This window comes from Camelus bactrianus, chromosome 4 (genome assembly GCF_048773025.1).
Source record: "Camelus bactrianus isolate YW-2024 breed Bactrian camel chromosome 4, ASM4877302v1, whole genome shotgun sequence".
NCBI classification, from domain to species: domain Eukaryota; kingdom Metazoa; phylum Chordata; class Mammalia; order Artiodactyla; family Camelidae; genus Camelus; species Camelus bactrianus.
This window is the reverse complement of record NC_133542.1, coordinates 46,301,900-46,328,781: the sequence shown is the minus strand read 5'-3', so window position 1 is coordinate 46,328,781 and position 26,882 is coordinate 46,301,900. Positions and strand designations below refer to the sequence as shown.

At 38.3% G+C, this 26,882-nt stretch overlaps 1 protein-coding gene across 9 annotated transcripts in view; it reads left to right on the top strand.

The window, feature by feature from the left end:
* The window catches only part of RNF38 (ring finger protein 38), a 113,037-nt gene that overhangs the window by 39,737 nt on the left and 46,418 nt on the right, over positions 1-26,882 (top strand). For 4 of the 9 annotated variants that reach the window (XM_074361837.1, XM_074361836.1, XM_074361835.1 and 1 more), the window contains exon 2: positions 9,256-9,326. In XM_074361837.1, coding sequence (XP_074217938.1) covers positions 9,256-9,326 — 71 coding nt within the window. The other 5 variants (XM_074361840.1, XM_074361839.1, XM_074361842.1 and 2 more) reach the window with 5 other exon arrangements.

Genomic DNA, 26,882 nt, shown 5'->3' with positions numbered 1-26,882 from the left:
TTACTGTAACAGTAAATAATTGGGTGATCATCACTTACAGAGTAAGAGTGACTTTTTTTCTCGTATGTTTTTTTATCAACATTTATTTCACATTAATAATGTCTTCAAGTGTGTTAGCTAATAGTGTTGTGTAGATTTTAAGTAGGATTTCTAAAAATGGTGCCATCTGTTTTTATTTTTGGTTTTTTTCTTTTTTTGAGGGGGGGGGAGATTTATTTATTTGTTTGTTTTTTAAGAGGATGTACTGGAGATTGAACCGAGGACCTCCTGCATGCTAAGCATGCACACTAAGTACCATATGAGCTATATCCTCCCCTGTGCCGTCTGTTTTATAAGTTCATTTGGAGAAAGCTTGAAACATTGAGGATAGATAAGTAAATAAGGTTGGATTTTTATCAGTTGGATGATACTTGAATCTTTGGAGCAGATATATGGAAATTGTTAGTTGGTTTTGAAGACTCAGAACCTTCTTGGCACATTTCTTTGCAGCTGTGCCATAGACTCTGCTATCCAGGCAGCAGTTGTGAAGGCTACTGCAAGTGATGTGATTAAAACCCAGAGAGATCATGTTCCAGAATTTAGTAAACTTCAGGCCAACTATTGGATAAGGCTCAATATGTTTTTGTGTCCTGCTATAAAATCAGGCACTTAAAAAATTCTTTCTGCTAGAGTGAAAGGAAAAGAGGCCTGAAAAAACAGTAAATGGGAATAGAACCAGAAAGTTAGACTTAAGTGTTGTGTCTCTTTTAGACAGTAATTACAGTGCCAGTTGCTTTAAAAGTACAGGCAGATTTCCTGGGTCTGGATTTTAAAAATGTCTATTGTCTTCGTGTAGAATGAACAAAAATGTAAATGTTTAGTTTTCTTTTTTTTAAATAGTATTGAGTTCAAATGCTTTTTAGTATCTATATCAACTATTTGGATCATGGTGGCTGGCAGGCTAATTAAGTTTTTGAAAGACTGATTTGGAAGGGTTGTTAATACCTTAGAAAATGGAACCAGATTTCAGAACAATGAATTAAATTGTATAGAATACCCACTATGTGCAAGGGCCTATCCCATTGTCCGAAAGGATCTAAACAGCAGTGTGAGACCTAGTATCTTTTATCCAAATTGTACAGTTTCTTTGTAAGAACTTGTACATCTATCTGCCACAATGTATGACTGAATTCTGCTTTGCTAGCCTGTCTTTGAATTATCAAGGAGATCCTGTCTGAGACATGGCTTCCATTTTGGTCCACATGTGACCCCAAGTTAACCACTTGGCCTCCTTGGAATGTATGAACAATAGTTGTTCCAAGCCTTGATCATCATCTTGTATACTTAATTGGTGTATAAGAAGTTCTGGTTAAATCACTGAGGCATGAGGTTTTGTCCTACTTGCCCAGGGTTGTCCTTGAGCCAGCCCAGGTCAGTGATTCTATATTTCTACTCCCAATTCTCTGTATGTGTTTGAGGGAGGATGGGGTGGAGAGGAGGGAGACGTCGCCTTTGAGGAATTTCATGAACAAGCCAGGCAAGTGCTCATAGGTTGGTCTCAACTGCCTTCTCCAAGGTACTTTTTTCAGAAGCCATTACAGATTTGGACTGGAGCTTAATAACAACATGAATGGAGTAAAAATATCCCTGCCTAAACTTGGGCTAACAATTGAATCTTAGCAGAGTAGAGCATCTTCTTAATAGTTGCCACCAAGATCATTTTGCGGATAGAAGCTCAAAGGAGAGAGAAGGTAATGGATAGTTCACCTCAAGAATCCTGGGGTCATGGGGTAATGTTGGAATCCTCTGCCTTTTTTTCTTAAGTCTGTTTGTCCCATTTGGTCTAGTATTCCTAGAGATACTGGGAGCTCACTTGGAACTAGGCTCTTTTTTTAATGGGCATCATAGAAAATCAGAAAATAAAGATGAGCAAAAATAATTTAAAAAATTTCTTCCTGTCACCCAGGGATTACCATTGTTAGTATCATAGTGTATATTCTTCTAAATGTTTCCTTCACATATCTATGTACATGTATGTGTACTTACTTAGCTATCATGAAATCATACTATTCATATTCCTCCTTACCCTTTTTAAACATTTTATTTCAGTAAGTTTTTATCTCTTCTAATTTTACCATATTCATATTTCTCCAGTTCTCTCCCCAAAATCCTTTTAAACTTGTTTATTTAAACTAATATACAGTCTGGCATGCACATGGTATTTGATTATTTCCTTTAATCTCTTTTAATCTAGCACAGTTTCTGTCTTTTTCCTTTTAGAATAATAATTACACTGACTTACTGAGAACTTCTGCAGAACCAACTTTTGGATGATCTGATTGCTTCCTTGTGATGTCATTTGTTCTTCTATCCCTGTATTTCCTGTAAACTAGAAATTATATCCAATAGTTTTATGGAGCCACGCATTCTTTGCTTGAATGCCAGAGGTTAAGTCTGAATTTCACAGTGTGTCATATTAGACATCATATCTGGTTGCCCCACTGTTAATAATGCTAAAATTGGCCGTTGGATTAAGATGATGGGAGTTTGGTCTCTTAACAGTGTGGTTAGGTTCTCCTTGCAACTGCAAATAACCTGTTACACACCCCCATCAGCCATTCATCTAATGATTTTAGCCTGTTTGATAACCGTTGCCTGAATCAGCAGTTTTCTGGGGTTGGCAAAATGGTTTTCTAATTCTGAAATTTCTATATGTATTAGCTGGCATTCTTCTACAATGTAGAATTAGGTAGAACTAGGGCTTTCAGTTACCTTAAAAGGTAGGATAAATGCATGATTTTTTGGTTTTAATGACCAAGTTTTGAAATGAGAGGTTGTTTTAATAGACACCTTAAGAAGTGATAGTTGAGATTTTACTTTTCCCTTTTTAAAAAGTTACCGTTAAGGGGCTCCCAGATTTTCGTTGATACGATGTGTTTTGGTCAGCTACAGTCTTACCTTTCTTTTCTTGCTTAAACTGGTAGAACTTTGGCCAGTGGGAGCTGTTGCTCTTGGTCCTGTAGAACAGGTATCAGAAAGCATCAGGTTGGTGCTGTTGTTCTCCCCACTGTCCCATTTTGTAGCTTAAAACTTTCACTTTTAAACCCTCAAATCTTTGTTTCTGAGGTGACAGGCTGCTAGCTGTTGAGTTCAGGAAATGCTTCACTTTTCCACTTCGTACTTCACTTTACAATGCAAACCCCCATCTCAGATGTGCACATTGAGAAATAATTCTAACGGTGCTCAAGAAGCCACACTTCCATGACAGCTTTAAGAGCCTCACCACTTTTAAAGAGATGTGCACATTTTGCCCAAGTATCTGTAATTCGGTTTTGTGGTTTAATGCCTCTTGTTTTTTATACCTAGATTTCAAGGAATATGCATATATCTCAAAGTGTTTTTCTTCTGATGTTTATATAAAAAGATTGTATGTTTATGTTTCACAAACTCAATACAAGTGGTTGTTTTTTTTTTTTTTTAACAAAGCAATATGCCAAAGTCCAGTTACATTCCAGCTATCCTTGAGAGAGCTTGTCATTTGGAAAACAATGCTGCCTGTCAACAAAGGGGATGTGAGTTCTGGATGAGCCTGGCACTAAGAGGCCATATCGCTGCATATAAAGAACTGTTCATGGTATTGTCTGACAATGTTTTAAGTATATTGCATACTAGCATGATAATTTGCTATGGAGTTTGTTTACTGTGTTCTAGTTTCCTTTTAGGAAAGAAGTGGTAGGAGATACAATCAGAAACGTGTAGGATAGCCAGGTCATGTGATACCTTGTAGACCAAGGAGTTAAGGATTGGATTTTATTTTGAGTGAGAGAAGGAACCAAGGTTTTAAGTGGAAGAGTGTCATAATCCATCTGAACCTTTAAAAGGGTCATTCATGCTACTACGTGGAGAACAGACTGGGGAGGAGGTAGGGAAAGTTCACGGGGAAGAGTGGAACTAAGGACACTAGTTAGGAAACTATTACATCAGTCCAGGCTTTGGCTTGGGTAGCAGCAGTGGAAATGATGCTATGTAGTTAAATTTCAGGCATATTTTAAAAGTAGAGCCAGCAGGATTTGCCAACTCATCAGCTGTGGGATGTGAGTGAAAGGGAGGAGTTGAGGAAGATGCAAAAGGTTTTGGCTGGAGTAGCTGGCAAATAGTTCTGCCATTTACTGAAACTGGAGGTAGGTTTAGAGGAGAAGATCAGAAGCTCAGTTTTGGACGTGCTGTGTTTGAGATGCTGCTTAGATATCTAAACAATATTGAATAGGTAGCAGAATATACAAATCTGGGTTTCTTTGGGGTGGGAGGTGGGGGAGTCAGGGCTTGGAGATAAAAATTTTGGAGTCATCAGCCATGGGACTTGTTGGAATCCCTAAAGGAGTGAATATAGATAGAAAAGAGAAGTCTGAGGTCTAATCCTTGGGATGTTCCAACCTTTGGAAATTGGGGAGATGAGAATCCAGCAAATAGACTGAGAAATTGCAGTCAGGGATATAGGAAGTTTTCCTGAGGCCAACTGAAGAAAAGCATTTCCACAAGAGTGAAGTCAGCTGGGCCAAATGGTCCCAGTAGGTCAAGAAAGACAAGGATTCAGAATTGACTGTTGGATTTTGCAGTGTAGTGGTCTCTGGAAACGTGACAGTGTCTCTGCTTTACCTCTCTACCTTCCTCTGAGGACTAAAGACTCTAGCTGATATTCATGGCAGTTGCTCTGAAACTTCTCCACTTCCCCCACTGTTTCAAACTCGACCTCTTTGTGTTCCCTAATTCTAAACTTTGGGCTTCACACCCTGACTTGAGTCCTCACTTCTGTTCTCTTCCCTTGATTTCACATATTTGCCTGACTCTTCCTAGAATGTTACTCGTCTCTTTCCCCCTATAATGCTTCTTATCTAGTTTGTTACTCTGGACCCAGTATCTTCTGCTAGCCAAAGTAGGGTTTGTAATCGTTTAGATGTGTGTCATGGACTCCTTTGGTAATCACGTTTTGCTTTTTTTCCCCTTCTGTTTTATGAGGGGGAGGTAATTGGGTTTATTTACTTATTTATATTTGGAGGAGGTACTGGGGATTGAACCCAGGACTTCGTGCATGCTAAGCATGCGCTCTACTGCTTGAGCTATACCCTCCCCCCTCCTTTGGTAATTGGATGAAGTTTATAGGCCCCTTTCTAGGAGAATATTTTTAATTGGATAAAATAAAACACATGAGATTATAAAGGAAAACACGGTAGTTATCAAAGTATTAAAAACTAATTTGTGATAAAAATATATTTGAATCCTTATTAACGCATTAAATAACACATTCTAGCAGTGGGCCTAATGCTGTTGTAAATTCAAAGTAGTGATAAGTATAAATGATATTTCAGTATATCTGAAATATCAGCAGCAACTGTATTATATGAAAATATATGTGGTTTTTATTAGGGACAAAGTCACAGGTCCTGTCAGTCCTAATGTGATTTGTTCCTATGTTCATAATAGAGTGGAGTTTTACATTTCAGTTTCAAGTGAAGGAAAATAAAGTTAAAATTTTATTGTTCATGTAAGTCTTGGGTCCCAGGTTAAGAAGCTAAATAGGTGAGAGCTGTCGTGCTGGTGTGAGCAGAGCACTGAGCGCTCCCTTGCCAGGTGGAAGAACAAGCTTTGTCTGCAGGGAAGCATACTGCCACCTTCTTCACAGAGGAGGGGTCAGACATGGACTTTATGGCATGAGTTAGAGCGCCAGGGTAGGTTCTCGAGCAGGAATAATAACTTTATAAAGTGTATTTTGAAAAAAATCAGAAAACTCGTGGTAAACACTGTCATTTAATGTAGAATGTTTGGCTAGATTCTTTTAAGTTTCAAAAATTGGCCCCCTTATTTTAGTATGAAAAGTTTCTTCTTTTGCAGCTGTGTACTCCTTTCTCTGATTACCTTATTCAGAGTTGCCTTGAGACCTGTATTTTATTCTTTAGGAGTTCAGTTTGGGTGATCTTGTCTATATCCTTTGTCTTGTGGGTTGGGGACAGCTCGAGAGGGAAGTAGTGCTTGTGTCCATTCATTCACCTCTAGGATGGTTCTGCATTGTTTTCCAGCAAAAGGCTTGTCCCTTAGTGCCAAAGGAGTGAATTTTGATATTCAGGGGAAAAGGTAAAAGAGAAGCCCAGCCCAGCCCATTGAAAAATTGGGTTGTATGTTTTCTTACTGTTGAGTTTTAAGAGTTCTATGAATACTTTTGGATGCCAGTCCTTTATCAGATATACATTTTGCAAATATTTCCTACTAGTCTGTGGCTTTGTCTTCATTATTTTTAACAGTGTCTTTCATAGGGCAGTTTTAAATTTTAATAAGAAGTCCATCTTACCAATTTTTTTTCTCTCATGGATGGTGCTTTGGTTTTAGATCTAAAACTCATTGTCAAAACAGTCACTTAGATTTTTTTTCCTTTTATCTTTTAGAAGTTTTATAGTTTTGCATTTTACATTTAGTTCTATGATGTGTTTTGAGTTCATTTTCGTGAAAGTTGTATGGTCAGTGTCTAGGTTCTTTTTTTTTTTTTTGGTATGTGGCTATCTGTTTATTTATTTTTAATGCTCTCTTTTGGAAGAGATTTTTAAGTTGCTGAATAATGTCTCTCAACCTTCATTTTTCCAGCCCTCATGGAATCCAAGTTTTTGACAATGGTCCCAAATGGTGGTCCCCCCATAGTCACTAGATGGTAGTATGTGAACTGTTGGAAGCACAGTTTTCATTTTTCTTTAATTGTATCCAGTAGAAACACATATAACATGATATGTTAAATAAAAGGGTTTTGTATAAGAGTAAGATAAATGTCAGTTTTGGTACCTCTTTGGAAACCTATCTAATGTATGCTTAAAATCATCAGCTCTTAGGGTTCTTTTCACCAGTCTAACTTTATTATTATATGATATTAGATTAATAGGAGACTGAAAGTATAATTTTTACTAACTCCTTGAAAAACATCTTCAATATTTTTGACACAGCAGTTTACGTTGTGATTTGATTTGCCATTCTACTATCCTAGGAGATTTTAGTATTTAAGGACATTGTTGTATATATATTCTTTCTTCCAAATCATGGTTGTTGAATATGTTAAATGCTGTTAACTGATATCAGTATCAGCAAGAACTCTATGGTTTATATTATGATTATCCATAATTATACCTTTTTGACAACTATACCTTCCCCCTCCTCATCCTTCCTAGAATTGTCATCCAGCAAGTTTTTCACTTGCTAAGCTTATTAGTAAGTTTATTTCTGAAACATAGAAATTGATAATAAATATTAGCAAATGCTTTTTCATCATTTTAATGTGATCAAACTTTTAAAAATTGTTTTTTGATCTAATACTTTGTTGATAAATTTTCTTTGATTGAGTTAGTTTAGGAATCAGGCTTTCCTTAGGCAAACATGAATGGTTTATGGTGACACATTATGTTACATGTGTTGTCACTATACTCTGTGTGTGTATATATATTGTATGCTGCAATTTTATTTATTATTTTTATTCTTGTTTGAGATTAATGTTTTCTCATTTTAATGCTTTTTATATTTTATAATCAATATTATATAAAATGAATTGTAGACAGTTTACACTGGGAAGTTAGGAATAGTCACTGTCACTGGGATTATTTCTGTACATTTAAAGAAAATAACTGGTAATAAATCTATCTAGTAAGGAATTTTTAATCCTTTGTAATTTTTAATAAATTTCTCTGCTATTGCCAATTTCATTATTTCTCATTTTCTTTTTATGAATGTACAAGAGTAATATATGATAAAAACCTATCTTTAAACAAGTCTAAAACAGTTATTTCAGTAAGTGTAAAATAAAAATTTTTAGTATTAAAATGTGTCAAAGTTTGGTTGGCTGCATTCTTTCTGAATGGCGCATGGAATGATTGGACATCTGAATTGATAGCATTATAAATTTTACCAAATATGGTGTTTGTCAGTATAATGTCCACAGGAGTGGTGGTGGAATGTCTTCTTAGGTTCAACTAAACATTTATACATTTAGACTGGTAAAATCATCGTAGGTCTTCCTGGGCAACACTTTGTTAGAAGGATATAGGACAGAAACTATAATTTGTCAGTACGACAGTGGGAGTCCTTGCAGCAGTTCATTCTTTCTGAAGTGCTGCCCTCACAGCTTCAGAGAGAAGCTCATAGGTTCAGAGAGAGGAAATCCACACGGAGTGGTGTGGAGAACTCCGTGGGCATAGTTTCCAGGGTCCTCTGCAAAGGACTTGCCTAACTAATTACATGTCACCACGCTCTGAGAAGCTCAAAAACATGGCTTCCTACTAAGTGTTTATTGTACTTCCAGTCTAGATGCAGTTTACTGATTTGGTCATTTCTTTTGTAAGCAACATTACCAGGTAACAGAGGTGGCATGCTGTCTTAATCAGGTTAACAGGGATTAACCTAAGGTCAAGTTCTCAGCAAAGAAGGGGTTTTGCTCATCTTTGGTCCACACTCATGCGTGCTCATTTTTCATTTATGGCTTCTTGTTTTAGTACCATCTTTTAGAAGGTTTTTCTTACTCCAAGTTTAGTTTTTAAATCTACATTTTCTTTTAAAATCAGTTTTATTTTTTACATTCACACAGATCTTTGAGCTACCATCTTCTGTATGGTGAGGTAGGAGCTAAAGCTTTTTTTCAAATGGCTAATCAGTTGTTCTAATCATTTATTGAATAGTTATTTATTTTCCTGTTGTTTAGAAATGTCATTATTAGAGGAGTTATTAGGAGATCTTCAAATTAACAAACGGTTGGTTATATTAAAAATGTGCACTTTCTAAAGTAATAAAAACCTATTTATAATCTTGTGAATGTGTATTAGATTTTGTTATTTGTATACTGAGAATTTATAAGGTCAGTTATTTTCTCAGGGAAGGTATGTGTAGTCTGAAAAGTAGTATAATTTTTTTCTTAAAAGGAGTTTGCCTTAATGAAGGCTGTTGTGCTTATTTAGGTGGCCCTACTCTGAAAACTAACCACTCCATGTACTGGAAAGTACTGAATTAGGAGTTTGAATAATGGGGTGTGGTTTCAGACCTGCCATTTCACTGACTGCTGTTTTGTGCAAGTCAGCCTCTCCTGTGTTTTGTTTTGCTCAGTTAAACTGCACCAATAACAATCCCCATCCTTCCTACTTCCGAGAATTGTTGAGGATTCGATGAGATAATGGATATAAAGGCACTTTTAATTGGTAAAGCAGTTTAAATGTAAGGAATTATTGCATCTTAATTTTTCCTCCCTTTCTCTTGTAGGTAGTGTTGGTGCTTCTTTTCAGTGCCAGTCCATCCATCACGACCACATTTGTCATGATGACAGTGACAAGGTGAGGTCCGTGTTGATGTCTACAATGGTGAAAATGCATGCTGCCCTTATGTTGCTGAATTCACTTGCCTAACTCTGGACGGAGGGCGAGGAGAGTGTGACTTGGGGAGCACAATGTTGTGATGGCAGAGGGCCTTGCTGGTTTGTGTGCCAGATTATTAGACTGCTCCAGAAAACTTGAGGATAATTTCTCAGGATGTGGGCTGGACTCCTAATAAACCTTCCATTTCCTTGCCCCCATCCCTTTCTCTGTCACCATGCTTCCTCTTTTCCTGCACAGCCTGGATGGATTATCTTAATATATGAACAGGCGCTCCCAAAGCTGATAAGTATCTCAGCAATTTCTGTTTCTAATTTGAAATATCTTAAACATTCTGATTTGGTTTGTTTCTGTAGTAGATTGTATTGTAGTTTCTTCTCATACTTACTTTTTTTGGCTCTGTTTCCAAAGCTTGATCTAAATGTTGAGGATTGAGCATGGAACCTGTCTGATTCATGCAAAAGAAACGTGCATTGGGCCTGTTTTGTTTTTAAAATCAGGTCCTAACTTTTGGTAGTTTTGTTTCATTTTGGTATTTTGTTTCTGTTCTTTTTATCTCTAAAGAAACTGGTCTTTGAGGGGCTTTCCAGTACACATCAGTACCCTTGATGGCCCAACCCTTGCAGTAGTTACTAATGTGGGCTTGGTGTTTGGAACATCTGGCAGCTAATATTGGATGGGCTTAAATTTATTCTTTTCCATCATCAGTTTCCAGTGGTTTCCCTCCCATTTCCTGTGTCTCGTATGCAGGAATCTATCACTCCCTTGGTAGTTTCCCCAGGCAGACCAATCCAAGCGATCTTTTTCTCTGCTGTTTTAATCAAGATCCTCCTCCCTCATCCTTTTGGAGCTCAATCAAGAAGTTGGTTCATCATTGGGATTTTCCAAATGGCCTTCTTTGTTCGGTGTGCTGTTTTGTCTCTGAGCTTTGCTCAGTCAGATTTCAGTCTATTTACAGAGAAAGTGGTATGCTTTTAGCATTCCAGATTCTCTTTTATTATTAGAGTAATCCAGAGGGTTTAATTTTTAACTTCTTTTAGAAGCAAGCCACTGAAGGAGACTTCTAGACTATATAGTTAGCTCCATGAAATTAAGTGTACCAGATTTTAGAAATGAACATTTGAAAATAAGACTAGTGATAGAAGGGAAAGGTAAAATCACTTTAGGTCAGTAATATTATAAACAATTGCATTTCATAATTGTAAAGATGTTAGAAAGTTAAATTTTCTTTTCCCTGCTAAGTATAATATGCCTCTATTCATGTTTGTTTATGGTGGAGAAACCAGACTATGCTCTGTTCTGTCTCTAGGTTTAGCATCTAGAGATGAGATTTCTGTCCACCTCTGCCAGATATTTTTCATCTATTTTAAAATGGTTTTCCTCTTAATTTCTGAATCTTTGTATGACTGAATTTATGCTTTTAGGAGATGGGATCTTTCCTGAAATATATTGGGAGGGGGAAGAGAAATTTTAAGGGATTTTGTCACTTGATCAGCAGATCAGAGAACTCAGAAATTGCTTTCCTGTCTCTCCTGCCTACGAAGGATATACATATGATTGTTTCCCAGAGGGAAATGGAGAGAATGGATTAGGGTCTCTTGACTCTGTTTATAATTCAACTGGTTCAGTCAGCAAATAATATTTGTTGATTGGCAGCTATGTTTCTTGGCACTTCGGGAATACATCAGGATACAAAACAAAGATTACTGTTTTTTTATGACTATGTAGTCTAACTGGGGGAGGCAGACAATAAAAATAAACATAATACATAAATTTTATAGTATGTTACAGTAAGCACAGTAGGTTAAAGAAAATGTACAGCAGAGTAAGTGGGATGAGGACCACTAAGAGTTGGATGGTACAGATTACAGCTTTGAATAGGATCATTAGACATCATTCTGGGAGGCGAGTGGTGGATAGATAAGATAAGAATCAGACCTCTGTGTTTGCAGCAGTTTCTGACTTCTTTCTATGATAAATGGGTGTTGGTTTTGCAAAGCGTTAACAACCTGGGTGTGTGTGTTCTCTCTCCCTCCATCCCTCCCTCCCTCCCCCTCTCTCTGAGAAGTGAAGGGATTCTAGAGCACAGCTAATTCAACCTTCTTTTTAAAAATAAACTTGGAACCTGTAACCCTAGTGGGAGAAAAGACTTGTTCAGGAGTCACCGTGCAGGGCTGGAGCTAGATCAGATCTTCTATCTCTGATGCAAGCCGTGTAAAATAATTGTCTAGCTATTCTGAACACACTGTCATAACACATGTTGATGCTTTGCTTATTATCCACACTTTCAGGCATGGTCCATTTCTCAGATTTGGGAACAAAAGGCGATTTTTCTTAAAAGTTGTCTTAATTTTAACTAATCTGTGTGTGATGGTGGTGGAACTAGGGTTCAGGCAAGGAGAAAGAGGGTGAGTCCATTTGTTGGACCTCCCTTCTACAATCTTGGAAATGGTGGCAAGTCCCCAAATTCCATGGTTTGGCCTGTTTTCCAACTTAAGTTTCTCTGCTGATGTTCATTGGTTTTTACACCTTACAGTGCTGATTCCAGCTGTGAGGTTTACTATTAAATACTGTGAGTTACAAACTTTCATATTATCAGTTTATATTGGGCTTAGCAATTCACACAAGCCCTCCAGCAATATTTTTATATTCATTCATAATGTCATAGCCCACAATTTCCAGGTAGCAAACATTTATTTATTATATATTTGAGTATCTACTATATACTGAGCATTGTTCTAGGCATTGGGGACAATGCATTGACCAAAACAGACAGGAATTCTTACTCTTACGAAGCTTGCTTTATGTTAAGTGGGTTAGGGAGGTGGCAAGACGGTAAGTAAAGAAATTGTTAGTTCATTTGTGTTATGAAGAATAATAGATCAGGGAAGGGATATAGGAGTATATATACCCTGTTTTAGTATATATATATACTAAAACAGGGTAGTCACAACAGGGATTTAAAATAGGGGTGGTTTTATCCTCATTTGTGGATAAAGACTGTGAGACGAAGATTAAGTAATTTGCCCAATTAGTAAGTAGTAAAACTGGGATTCACTCCCAGGCTAACCTAACTCCAGAGTCTGTGCTTGACCATCTGAAGAAATCTTAGCTTCACCCACTCAACTGTGACATGCTCAGAGCAAAGTTTATCTTCAAGCAGAGAAGGTCCTAGGGAATCACAGTGAAACCAAGTCAGTTGTCAGGCAGTCTTTGCCGGTCAGTTTTTTCTTGCCCAGCCTCTTTTGGCCTCCATTGTGATTCATGACTGTTTACTACTATTACTCCAGGCTTCTCTAACCCAACACCCCTGCCCTGCTTCATACTCAAAATTCTATGTGTCTTTATAAGAAGCCTCCCATTGTGTGTTACTGTATTGCACTGATCAAATGTGATGGTTATGTAGAAGTATACTTTAAAAATAGAAAGTATAACACAAAAATGTGATTGATTGTGAGAGTGTATTTGTTTCACTTAGATACTGAAATTAACCTAACTCAGCTAATGTCACCTTAGGATTAAATAGTCATATCTTCAGAGCAAGAACAAGCTTGGCATGGGGTCACCTGTCCTGAGGATGAGATAAAACATTGAACAGTTTGATAAAAGGAGACTATTCCTTCAAGTGAGATGAATTAATTTGTAGCCTCAATGGTATACTTTTCCAGAGTGGCTTGGTATACTTACAGGAAGGCTGGCCATTTGAGAGAAGGAAATGAGAGAATTCTTTCTGAACTGCCGGTATGTGAGTGACTACTCAGAGCAGAAGTCTTTTCTGGACAAAACTTCCTTGTGCTAGCCTTCAGTCCATTTGTCATGGAAGAAGACACCAATCCAGTTTGCGTACAGGTAATCCCACAGAGACTGCTTTCAGAAAGGTGGGAAACATGCTACTGGTTTTTCTTCTATGACTGTATACTTCCTTTTATCTTAATCTTTTAAGTTTTTAGTTTTTATAAAACTACATGTTGATTGTAAAAAGATACGCAGCACTATCTTCAATCCCTCTCCCCAGAAGTAACAGCAATTGGAATTTTAGTTTTAACGGGACTTTAAAAAGTTATATTTGTATAAAAATGTCTCATCAAAAAAAAAGTCTCATCTTTGCAAACAGTGGTTTTTAGTATATTCAAAGAATTGTGTAACTATTCCCACCATCTAATTTTAGAACATTTTAATCACCCCCCCCCCCCAAAAAAAACCCATACCCTTTAGCAATTACTCCCCTTTATTCCTTCTCTCCCAGCTCCTGGCAACCTCTAATCTCTCTGTCTATGGATCTGCCTATACTGCACATTTCATATAAATGGAATCATGCAATATGTGGCCTTTTGTGTGTGACTTCTCTCAGTTAACATGATAATTTCATGGTTTGTCTATGTTGTAGCATCTATCAGTACTTCATTCATTTTTATGGGTGAGTAATATTCCATTGTATGGATCTAGCACATTTTATTTATCCATTCGTCAGTTAGTGGTTATTTATTTCCATGTTTTAGCTATTGTAAATAACACTGCTGTGAACGTTTGCCTGTAAGGATGTTTATTGGTCACATGATAGATTTTTAACATTTTGAGGAACTGCCAGGCTTTTCCAAAGTGGCTGCACCATTTTGCATTCCAGCAAATAAATGCTTGAGGGTTCCAGTTTCTTCACATCTTTGCCAAAACTTATTTTCCCAGTTATCTTTATAGCCATTGTAGTGTGAAGTGGCATCTCATTTTGGTTTTAATTTGCATTTCTCTAATAACTAAGTAAGCTGAGCGTCTTTTTATGTTTATTGACCATTCCTAAATATTGTATGATCAGTTAAAAAAAAAGTCAAAGATCCTTTTATTGTTTGACCCTTGTGCATTATATAGTTAGGGAAATGTGGGGAAATAGAAATAGACCCATGTCATAAGTAAACTCACCATCTTTCAATAGATAACACCCCCCTCTTCTTTTTTTTGGACAGTGATAAGATCTATTTTTATTAATTTGTTTTTTTTTATTATTATTAATGAGGCATAGTCAGTTTACAATGTTATGGATAATACTCTTAATATGCATTTTTTTCCTTCAAATTTTTCTTTGCATTCTCTGCTTGGATAATAAAACTAAACTGTTCTGATTATCTGTGGCTATGTAATGAATTATCCTAAAACTCAGTGATGCAAAGCATATTTTTTGTATCTTTCATGGTTCTGGGGTTTCCCGTGCTCAGCTAGGTGGCATGGGCTTCCTCACAGTGTGGCAGCTTGATTCTAAGAGTGACTGTCCCAAGAGGACCATGCAGATGCTGTATGGCCTTTTATGACCTAACTTCAGAAGTCACAAAGCCTCACTTCCACCATAGTCATGGGCCTGCCCAAATTCAAGAGGAGAGAGTATCAATCCCACCACTAGGTAGGAATGTGTACATAATAAGAAGAGAATAAAGGATGAGGGAGCTTATTATGGCCATCCTTGAAAATATAATCTGCACATTAGATATACATGAAACATCAGTTAAGATGGCTGCATGATGTTCCACCACAAGGATACATGGTAATTTATTTTTCTTGTCTTTACTTGTGGAGCTTTAAGTCATTTAAAAATATTATGCATTTATTCATTCAGCAAATATTTATAAATGTCTACTATGTGCCAGGCATTGTTGAATCACCAGGATACCATGGTGAAAAGACTGACCAGGAAGTTCTTTTCATGCTTATTTTTTGTGGAAGGGGCAGAAAATGAACTGTATATGTAAACCAGTAAATAATCAGATACTTTTAAGTACTATGCAAGTACTTGGGAAGTTGGCTACTCTAGATTAGGTGTTAGGGAAGGCCTTTAAGAAGGTGACAGTCTGAATGATGAGAAAGAACAAATCAAGAAAACTTGGGTCATAGGAGAACATTCCAGGGAGAGGAAACAGCTAGTGCAAAGGCCCCAAGGCTAGAAATATCATGCAAACCAAAAGAAAGCTGATGTGCATAAGGTGGATGAAGGTGGAAGTGGTATGAGATGAGGTTGAAGAGGTCAGTACAGATCAGTGCAAGAGAATCTTGGTAAGCCAGGGAAAATAGTTTAGATTTTATTTTGTCTCTTATGAGAAGGCTTTGGAAGGTTTTAAGAAAAGGAGTGACATCTGGTTTATATATTTTAAAACATTCCTTTTGTTGCTGTAATGAGAATTTTAAAAAATTGTGGTAAAATATGCCCAACTTAAAATTTACCGTAACTATTTTTAGGTGTACAGATCAGTAGTGTTACATTGTGCAGCCAGTCTCTAGAGTTCTTGTCTTGCAAAACAAAAACTATACCCACTAAATAATAACTCATTCTCTTCTCCTCCCAGTCCCTGGCAATCACCCTTCTACTTTTTGTTTCTATGAATTTGAGTGCTCTGTGTACCTCATATATGTGGAGTCATACAATATTTGTCTTTGTGACTGGCTTATTTCATTTAGCGTAGTATGGTCGAAGTTCATCCATGTCTCAGAATTTCCTTCCTTTTAAAGGCTGAATAATATCCCATTGTTTGTATATAACACATTTTGTTTATTCATTCAACCATGGATGGCCACTTGGGTTTGCTTCCACATTTTGCCTGTTGTGAATAGTACTCCCAGGAATATAGGTGCATAAATACCTCTTTTTAGACCCTTCTCTCAATTCTTTTGGGTATATGCTGTGGAATTGCTGGATCATTTCTATTTTAATGTTTTTAGGAACCGCTATTCTGTTTTTCAAAGTGGCTGCACCATTTTACCTTCCTACCAACAGTGCACAAGGATTCTAGTCTTCTATATCCTTGCTAACACTGGATGGTTTTTGTTTTTAATAGTAGCCATCCCTATGAGTGTGAGGTAGGTAGTATTTTATTGTGGTTTTGATTTGCATTTCTCTCCTGACTAGTAATGTTGAGCATCTTTTCATGTGCTTATTGGACATTAGTACATCTTTGGAGAAATGTCTATGTAAGTCCTTTGCCCATTTTATAATCGAGTTTTTGTTTTTGTTTGGTTGTAGTTCTTTGTATATTCTGGATATTAACCTCTTATCAGACATGATTTGCAAATATCTTCTCCTGTTCCATAGGTTACCTTTTCATTCTGTTGCACTGCTGTTTTTATTTTGAAGTAATCCAATTCATCTGTTTTTTTCTTTTGTTGCCTGTGAGTTTCAGAATGAGATCGTCCTTATATATGTTCTAAGATTCTTTTGTTAGAAATAAGGAAAAGACAGAAAATCTGACAAATCCATAACTACTCAAGAAATCTAATTCCAAGTTCAGTTGGCTAACTAGCAAATTCTAACAAACATTTAAAGAAGGCGTCTAACACCAATCTTACAGAAACTCTTGTAGAGAACAGAAAAAGAACACTCCCTGATTCATTTTCTGAGGCTAGCACAATCTCTAACAAAACTTGATAGGGACATTATAAAAATGGAAAATACAGTTAATTGCACTTAAGAACACAGATGTAAAAATTCTAAGCAAAATATTAGCAAACCAACTCCAACAATACATAGAATAATGCAGTATGACATGATTCTATTAGGAATGTAAAATTGGTTTAAAACCTCCAAAAAACAATTATTGTAATTCACATAGTAACAGAAAAGTCATGATCTCATAGATGCAGAAAATTTTGATAAAATTAAACATCCATTTATGATAAACTTTTTATGAGTTACCAAAAAAAGAGAACTCCTTTCATTTCCTAAAGGGATCTACAAAAAACCTATTGCCAACATCATACTTAACAGTGAAATGCTGGAAGTTTTCCAGTTTTGGAATAAGACAAAACTGCCTCTCTCACTGTATCTAATAGCACTGTGCTGGAGGTCCTGGTCAGTGCAGTAAGACAAGACAGGTTGGAAAGGAAATTGAACAGTCATTATTGGATTGTATGTGTAGAAAACACAGAAGAATAGAGATAAACTGTTAGAATAAATAATTATATATAAAACCTAGAGTAAACTCAAGAACAAATGTACATGACCTCTGCAGAAAACTGTGAAGCGCTATTTAAAAAAATTAACAACTCAGGTAAATAAAAGAATGCATCTTATTTATAGACTGAAGACTCAACATACCAGTACCCCCTAATTCATCTCTAGATCCATTGCAGCCCAATAAAAAAATCTAAGCTGTTATTCCCATGTATTAGAATGGTAGGGTACCAGGGTAGACAGTCCCAATCACCAGATACATTTGAAGGAACTGCAATATTTTCATGTTTGGTAAGCAGCATATTGGTATATTTTTATTTTTGAAGTTGAGGGGACTTATATGACTTGGGTGCCTCAGGAAGAAGTTTTTAGTAGTCATTCACAGTTTTCACTTCTGTCATGAAAACTAATTTTAAAGGGCAGTCTTGGAGTCAGAATTCTTTAAAAGCTCTTGGTACAAGCAACTACTTTTTCTAAAAGTGCTGTGCTGTCCCCTAGCCACATGTGGCTATTTAAACAATCCTGTTAATTAGTTGTACTAATCCCATTTCATGTGCTCAGTGAAATATAGCTAGTGGCTACCTTTTGGGTGATGGAGATGTTGAACATTTCCATCATTGCACAAAGAGTCATTGAACACCTCTCCAACAAGACTTCCCATCTTTTTGGATAAACGTTAAATAAAATTTTAGGTTTCATTCTGAAAATGACAGGCAACAAAAGAAAAAACAGATGAATTGGATTACTTCAAAACCGAGCGACTGGTCTGTTATAATGTACTCCCTACCACATTTGGTAGTCAGTGGCTCACCTTAAAATTTAAGCTACTCATTGGGTGTTTAATAGCAGGGTACCAGATTTTCTGATCAAGAAAATCAATTAGAGAAGAAATTGCAGTACAGATTTCAAACTATTCAGCATTGAAGTTTGGAAGCATTGTTTACATGCAGACAGACTTTTTGGGTGAACGCTTCAGATGCCAGTTAGCTAAGATCTCAATCATTTGAGAAGAGTTCTCAAAGAGTTTGCCTCACAAAGGATTGGCTGAACCCAGGAAGAATTCACTGTAAACCTAAGGGCGAGGAACCTTAGAGGGACTGTAATAGATTTTTGCTGCTGAGATTCAGCACTTGAGGAATCTGACTCTTATGATTGGACAGCTTCCAAATGGTAATTTCCCTCCCTGTTTCCAATTTTTTCCCTTCATTGCCCTCTCTCATCACATACTTCATATCCAAGTAAACAAGAAAAGCTGTTTCAAGGTGATTTGCATTATGAAAGGAAGCTTGTATAGCTAAGATTCTGTTGGGAGATCTGTAATGCTAGGTGAATCCACAGCAGTGAAGGAGGAATTATGAGAGATTCAGAGATTAGAAATGGATTACATTGGATGCCTAAAGGTGATTGGGATTCATGACTCTGTAGTATGAAATGAAAAAACAAAACAATTTGGATGTAATCATCTCTAAATCGACTACTTTGGAAGACTGGCAGAGGGCTTTGTGGGAAGAGTTAGATAACTGGGCTACATAATGGGGGTGTATCGGGGGCTCGGGGGAGGAGACGTATTCATGGGACCCTGTTATTTCATTCTAGCTTCTCTTTGCCCAGGAGTTGCAAAAGCCCGTGACGTTATTGCTGGAACTTTGAACTTAGCAGTTGCTAAGCACCTGCTGTTGTGTTTTAGGCTGTAGGTTTGGACCTTGGGGTTACAGAGTCAAAACGGCTCCAGCGCTCAATCTAATATGGGAGAGAAATGTACACAAATAATTACCATTTCGTGTTATTCTACGTAGAAGTGCAGTGGGTCCTGGAACATCATTTTCGTCTTATTCCCTAATTTTCTACCGGAGGCAGCTGAGGCCCAGGCAGGAAGGAGACTGGCTTAAGTAATGCCAAAACAACTAGCATCTGAGTTTTTTGCTGATGGGACTAAAATATGACCACCATCCTTGAAGACATCATCGAATTCCTATCTGCTTAAAGATAACTTCTCCGATAATGTCCCCTTGACTGCCCTCCTGTCCTCCGATACCACTTACCTTGTCCTTATATTCATTGTGCTTTTTATGGAAGATCTTGCTTCCTCTTTTAGATCTTAAACGTGATTAGGAGAGGCAGCATGCTAGCTTCGGCCTTCATACCTATCTCATTTCCCATCCTCAGAACAATCTGAATAACTGTCAGGTTAATTGAGCCTGACAGTGGGACAAGTTGGGTTCAAACCTGCTTGCTCTATTGTGAGACTCCTTGTACTACTCATCTCCCTCTACATCAGTAAAAATTCCTCACATTCGAGCCACATGGATACATATATTGGGAACTTGAGTGAGGTCAGTTACTGTCTGATGGCTGAGGTTTGGAGGAGGGAGACACGGACGAGCAGCAACAATTAGGCAGAGATGTATACGAATTGGGGACCCGCCCGTCCGCGGTCCTGTGTGGCAGCGGCCTTGCCAGGCGCGGAGTGGGCGGGGGAGCGGCAGGGGCGGGGCTGCGCAGGGGTGCTGCGCGACAGCTCTGTTGCCGGAACTAGTCGGAGTCGCGCGCCGGATCGCGCTCCACGCGCCCCATCGCGCTCAGCGCGCCCCGCCTCTCGCTCAGCCCGCCCCGCCCCCCCTCCCCTGCGGGTGGAAACAAAGGGGGCTTGGCGCGAAGAGACTAGCCCAGGGGGGAAGGGGCGGAGCGTCTGGCAGTCTCCGGCCTTCCTCTCGCTAGGTTTGTTCCAGCAAGAGGGCGGGGCGGGGCGACCCAGACCCGAAAAGTGGGAGGGCCGCGTGCTCGCGCATTTTGCGGCCTAGCGGCGGGGGGCGGTGCCTGCGCGCGCAGCAGAGGGTAGTGCGCCGGCGCGCGGCGAGCCCCGTCCGCGAGCACCGGGGTGGGGTGCAGCGGGGCGGGGCGGGGCCCCCCTCGTGCAGTGGTGCGGGGCCGTGAGGCGGCCGGGGCGGTTAGGGCGCGGGGGCGGAGAGGATGGGGCCCCCGAGGCGTTAGCTGATTCTGTCAGCTCTGGGCGTGCAGCTGTCGTTTCCTGGTGCGCCCCGTGTGATGGTGCCGGGAGGAAGGAAGCGCCGTGACAGCGCCTCGGTCGGAGCCCGGGTTCCGGGGTTGAGGAGGCCCGGGAACGGAGAATCTGGCGAGCTGGCCGCTGGCTGGGCGAGCAGTCACAATAGGAGGCGGCGGCCCAGCGAGGAGCCGCGGGAGTAGCCCCGCAGGGCGGAGCCTCCCCTCGCAGGTACTGGCTGCTGCGGCCGTTGGTTCCCGCGCGAGGGCGGGACGGGCCGAGCTTGAGGCATTTGGGAGCCTGCTGGGACACGCTGGCTGGAAATGTGGTTGTTCCATGCTTGGCGGGGCGCGGCGCGGCCGCCTGGCGCTCTTTGTTCCCAGGGCAGCGGAAAGGAGGTGCGGGCACAGCCCGCAGGAGCGTCGGCCCGCAGCCGCCTGGCAGATGGCCTCGCTCTCTGGATCCCTCCCTTTTTGCCAAGGCGCAGGTGAAATGATGTCACCCAGGAGAACGCGGAACCCGGTCGGAAGGGTCTTCTCTCGCGTCCTTCTGCCGCCGCGAGTTTCCGAACAGGCTGCGTTTTGTTCTCGGGATGGAAATTCTTCCTTTCAGGGCTGAAGAATGAGAGAGGTTGGTTTTAAACCCAGAGTTTTCAAATTATTGAAGGCAAAAGAGAATAAAGTTTTCGTTTCCATATGTAGGACTTGTAAGGGACCTTACTTTTTTTTCTGCTGTAAAAATGATGTATCCTGTTATTCGGTAAAAGTTGGGTATGCTCATTCTTCCACCGTAAATAGAAATGAATACTGTAAAAATGAACTGCCTTTTCTGCTTTCTTAGGCGCACTTAAAACAGGAAAATTTAAGTGTATGACACTCATGCACAGTCGTTTTGTACCTCAGAATTGCAAGCGTTATAGGATTCTGTTTGGCCTTGATTGAAAATTCCATTAAATAGCTAGCAACCAAGGTAATTAGGCTTAAATTAAAAAAAAAAAAAAAAGGAAGAAAGGGAAAAAAAAAACAACACCTTCCCTCAGTTTTTAAGAAATCAGAGCTTAATAAGGATCTGGGGACAGTTGGAAGAAATTGGACTTTTGTAGAAGTACCAGTACAAGACCAAGTGTTGATGTGAGATCAGTTGCAGTGCAGCTGGCATGAACTTGTGATAAGTAGATGAAATTACTTAGTGGATTTTTAAGTGGTTATTGTGTCACTTCATGTAATCCTTTCTCCCGGTCTTGCTGGCTCATAAATTCATTAGCACAATATATTTCACTTTTCGAATACCCATTATTAAATGTATTCATTATAGGGGTTCAATTTTAAGTTGATATATGTAATTTTCTGTAAGGCTTGTTTCTAAGGGGCTTGGTGGCCTTTTGAGGCTATAGTTAACATAAATTTTGCCACAAACTAGCCATGTGGGCCTCAGGTTCTCATCTATAAAGTATGAGAGTTAGATTTAAATGAACTCTCTGGCCCCTCCACTTGTAATATCTTCTGTGACTCTGGAAGGTAGTTTGTTTCTGTACTTGAGATTTATATTCCCATGTTGTTTTTATAGTGAGACTGAGTTGGAAGTTAATTTTGAGAATTTTTTGTACTAGAGCAACCTGATTTTTGAGGAGGGGTGGACAGGGGATGGCATAGTTAGACATAACTGGATATATTAGCATTATAATGTGCAGCGTAGGTCTATTGTGTCTCTGCCAACTGCTTTGGGTGAGGCTTTTAGTTACTTTCCCAGACTCTTTTCATTTGTGCTTTTTCACTTTTTCCCCCTCTGAGCCTGGGGGTTAGGAAGTATGAGTGAGAAATCCTTAGATAAAAATCTCTGAAATGATTGATCAGTATAGAAAGATTATTGGTCAAGATTATCTTTGCCTTCTACTTCCAGTCTATTCCATCTATTTCTCTGTGCTGCCCCACTTTTGTTTAGGCCTCCACCATTTTGTAATTCATTTTGCTGGAATGGTAGTTCTTGGTTAGTCTTGTGATTGTTGTGTAATGTCTGGGTCTACTTACTAGTTTTTTGATTGTACTTAGCACATATGTCAGACATCCATTTTCATATCGGTTCTACTTTGGTTAAATCATAGTTCGCTGTATTTTTCTCTGGGCAGAGCATACAGATTGTAAAAACACATTTGAGCTTTTAATTCTAATCTAGTTCATTTTTTCAGCAAGTGTTAAATTCTTAATAGGACATAGTTTATGTGGAGATCAAGCAAGTACTTGAACTCTGTATAGTAAATTAACAAGTGAGAAATTTGAGCAGTTAGAGAGGGGCCATGTACATAGTCTTATTTTTTCCCCAACTCTTCTATCATCTTGTGTTCCTTTTTTAAGGATCTGAACACCTTACCTTCTCCCCTCTGGCTATGTTAGGGGGCCCTATTGTCTTCATTTAGTTCTTACTGAATTGCCCGTCACTAGGCTGAATCTCTTTGAGGGCAAGAAATATTTCTTTTTGTGTTTACAGTATCTAGCACATGATAGACATGCAATAAATAGGAGTTAATTATGACTTATTTAATACGAATCGTAAAGAGCTCAGTCACACTTCATCTTATCCAATGTATGTGTTTGTGTAGAAATTGTTTTTTATTGATTTGGACTGTTCATGGGCTAGATATTTGCCAAATCCATGTAATTCTTAGAGATAATTCCTGAAGAGATACATTAGAGCAGTCTACTGAGAGGCTACCAGCCTAAGTAAAATGATTTTAGACACAATTCCTTGAGAGGAGAATAATCTTTGTGCAGGGAAATCTGTATTGTGGAAGTGAAGGAAAGAAAACTTTGTTAAAAGGATGTGTAACCCTTATTTTTCCTAACCCTTACGGTACCCTGCTCAATATATGTAATGGTTAGACCTTCGTTGCATGTACCTCCCTTGCCCCTCGTTCCCTTTAATTTGTGGTACTGTGGTGTGCGGTAGGCAGAGAGTGGAGCCTTTCAGCTATTTTCATCAACCCTGGTTCTGCTCTGCTCCCAGAAAGACATGGGCTCAGTTTCTTGTTTGCTTTAACTCAAGAGTGGGAATAGTAGTTTATTTTTAAAAATGCTTGTCTCAGTGCTGGGCAGTAATAATCCTCCCCAGGTAAGTAGTACTCATTCTTGAATGGTTTAATGACTGCATAATAGTCCGCTGAGCATACATACCGTAATCTTGCTTACCAAATAATTACTTGTTCAATGTTTAGGTTACTTCTAGTTCCCTTTTAAATTGTGGCTCTGATGTGATGACCATGTTTGTGTATGTGGCTTTTCTCATATTTTGGAATATAGTCTGAGAATTTATCAGATAAAAGATCACTGATTCAAACTGTTAAGTTGTTAATAAAATCTGCCTGATTACTTTCCAGGAGATTTAACATTTGCCATCATGGAAGCAGTGAGAATATTTGGATTTTTAGATAATTTGAATTTGACCAGTTGATTTTGTAGGTACCCAGACTTGGATCTAGAGGAGAAAGGGACTTTTTGGACTCAACACCAAGCCCCTGACTCATCATCTTTTGTTTTGTTTTTTTCTCTTCTAATAGGTTATGATTTGAGTACCTGTGAGCAGTTGGTATGCAACTAATAACAGTGAACAGTTTTTTTTTCCTGGAGAGTAGTGTGTCCATTTTGGGGAAGGCTGTTCCACCTTCTGAGCAATTTGTTTTGTAGAAAGTACATTATTTAATACTAGCCAGAGGTCATATACCTGTATGTTCTGTACTTCACTTTTATGAGAAAAAATGCAAATGATTGAGGAAGGCAGTGGTCATCAGAAGCAATTTTGGAGGAAGCAAGTTCTGGGACAGTATCTGGACCTAAGTCCCATGTTATTTTTAGCACAATAACTGGTAATACTGCATTCTCCAAGACAGAGGTTAAATTGTTGATTACATTATGGTTGCCAAGACTGGGAAAGGCCACATTAACCAAAAGATGTCCTTAAAATAGAAATGTGTTGGTACTTAAAAGGTTAAACTGTTTTCTATAATTTTAGTCTGGTGAAATGGGGAACAGTTTTGCTGGGTGAATTAGTCATAGTTATATGTAAATAAACATTAAAAATGAGAAGTGTGGGGAGTTGCAGATTTAATTCCATCTCAGGGATGTTTTCATGGCAGGGCTTTTGAAACAGGTTGCATCTTGAGAGACTGCTGAAGTTACCATGTCTTTGTAATGCTCACCAGTTGGTAGGTTAGGGGAAAATAGAATTGTGTATCGATTTTCAGATATAGTATAACCTCAGTAATTTTAACGAAGGAGCAGTTAGGGAAGTTTATGTCAGAAACAACTTAGAAAGAAACATTTATTTTCAAATACTTAAAATAGCTTTAAATAGGCCTTGAGGAATAATTGTTAATTACTAATACAACTAAATTATAAAGAAGGGTGTTACTTTAAAGTTTTTTCAACTACATGGTGTTTGAGTTGAGTCTGAAGCTTAGAGCCAGATAGACTTGGCTTCATATTATGGCTCTGGTATTTATGAGATAATTCACTTTAAACAAGTCACTTAACCCTAACTTACAATATGTGAAGATCAGAAAACCTCGTTCTGTTCCTGGCATGAAATTAACTATTACCAGATTGAGGTTTTTAAAAATGCTGTATTGAATGGGGAGGGCATAGCTTAGTGGAAGAGTGCGTGCCTAGCATGCACAAGGTCCTGGGTTCAATCCCTGGAACCTCCATTTAAAAATAAATAAAAATAAATAAACCTAATTACCTCCCCCCCAAAACAAAACAAAAATTTTTTAAATGCTGTATTACTTAATTTATATCTTCATAATCAAATTAATACAGCTAAAATTCTGGAGAAGAAATTTTCCTTGAGTATGGTACAACAGTTTTTATTTTATCATATACGTTTATGTTGTGTTAGTTTTCTGTTGTGTGTAACAAATTACCACAAATATAGTAGCTTAAAATACAAACCTACTATCTTACAGTTTCCATGGATTGAAGTCCCCGTATAGGTTAGGGCCTTGTTTGGCTGGAGCTGTGATTTCATCAGAGACTTGATGTCCTCTTCCAAGCTTACTGGTGGTTGTTACAATGTGGTTGTGATTGTAGGACTGAGGTCCCCCATTTTCTTGATACCACTCTCAACTCTTAGAGGGTGCCTTCAGATCTCTATCACATGGCCCCCTTCATATGCCTTCTCACAGCATAGCAGCTTAGTCTGCGGGGTTGACAGGAGAATCTCTTTAAGAAGGGCTCAGCTTCTCTTTTGAGAGCTTTCTCTGATTATGTCAAGCCATAATCTCCCCCTTTGATTAACTGAAAATTAACTGACTTAGAATCTTAATTATAGCTGAAAATCCCTTCACCTCTGTGAAGGGGTTTATAAATTTAGGTCATATAATTTAACCTAATCATGGGAATGAAATTCACCATATTTACAGTCCTACCCACACACCAAGGAGGGATGGATTATACAGGAGATGTACACCAGAGGTGGGAATTCCTTCTTCCCTTCTCTCCTTCTCTCGCCCCCACCCTCCCACTCAGTGTATGATTTTATTTTATCCAGTGGGGGCACTTGGTTTTGATCAAACTTATCTATCATTTTGTCCTGAATCTATAGTAACTACAGAATTTGAATATAGCTTTTCTCCATTGTATTGTTTGTCCTCCCTTTTTATGAACAAAGTGGAGGTCTGACCAATGGAAATTGATGTGGGTAGGAGAGGAATATGCCTGAAAATTATTAACTTGTGGTCACAAGGGTCAGATTTTGCCAGTTTTTTACTTGTGTATTTCTGAAATCTGTTTTCTCAGCCAGCTACTTGTACTAGCAGTTTGTAAGAGGGCTACTCACAGACTGCTTTAGTTTGGTAGTTGGAAGGTAGATGGCCTTATTAAAACACTCTTTAGAGATACTGTGCAAATTATAAGCATGAGAAAATTGCAGAATATGAAACCTACATAAAGGAATAGACTATTTTGAGAAAGGAGGGAATTGCTTTAAAGTGGTAAAAGTACTCCTTAGATTTGAGTAAGGAGTCAGGAATGTGAAATGTACTTGTTCCTATGAAATATTTTCTTACTCTTGCCGTCAGGTAAACCCAAGGCTCCTACCTCTATTCTAATTTTTGTCTGTATTATGATGTTTATTCATTTAATATTTTTATTGAAGTATTTTTTATTTAATAATTTTATTGAAGTCAGTTTACAATGTGTCAATTTCTGATGTACAGCACAATACTTCAGTCATATAGGAACATACATATATTCATTTTCATATTCTCTTTCACCATAAGTTACTACAAGATACTGAATATAGTTCCCTATGCTATAGAGTATAAACTTGTTGTTTCTCTATTTTTTTTATATATTAGTTAATATCTACAAATCTCGAACTCCCAATTTATCCCTTCTCCTTCTTCCCCTGCTGGTAACCATGTTTGTTTTCTGTGTCTGTGAGTCTGTTTATTTATTTTTTTTAAATAAATTTGTCTTTTTTTTTTTTTAAGATTCCACATGTAAGTGATATCATACGGTATTTTTCTTTCTCTTTCTCGCTTACTTCACTTAGAATGACATTCTCTACGTTGTATTATGGCATTTAAGACATTATTCTA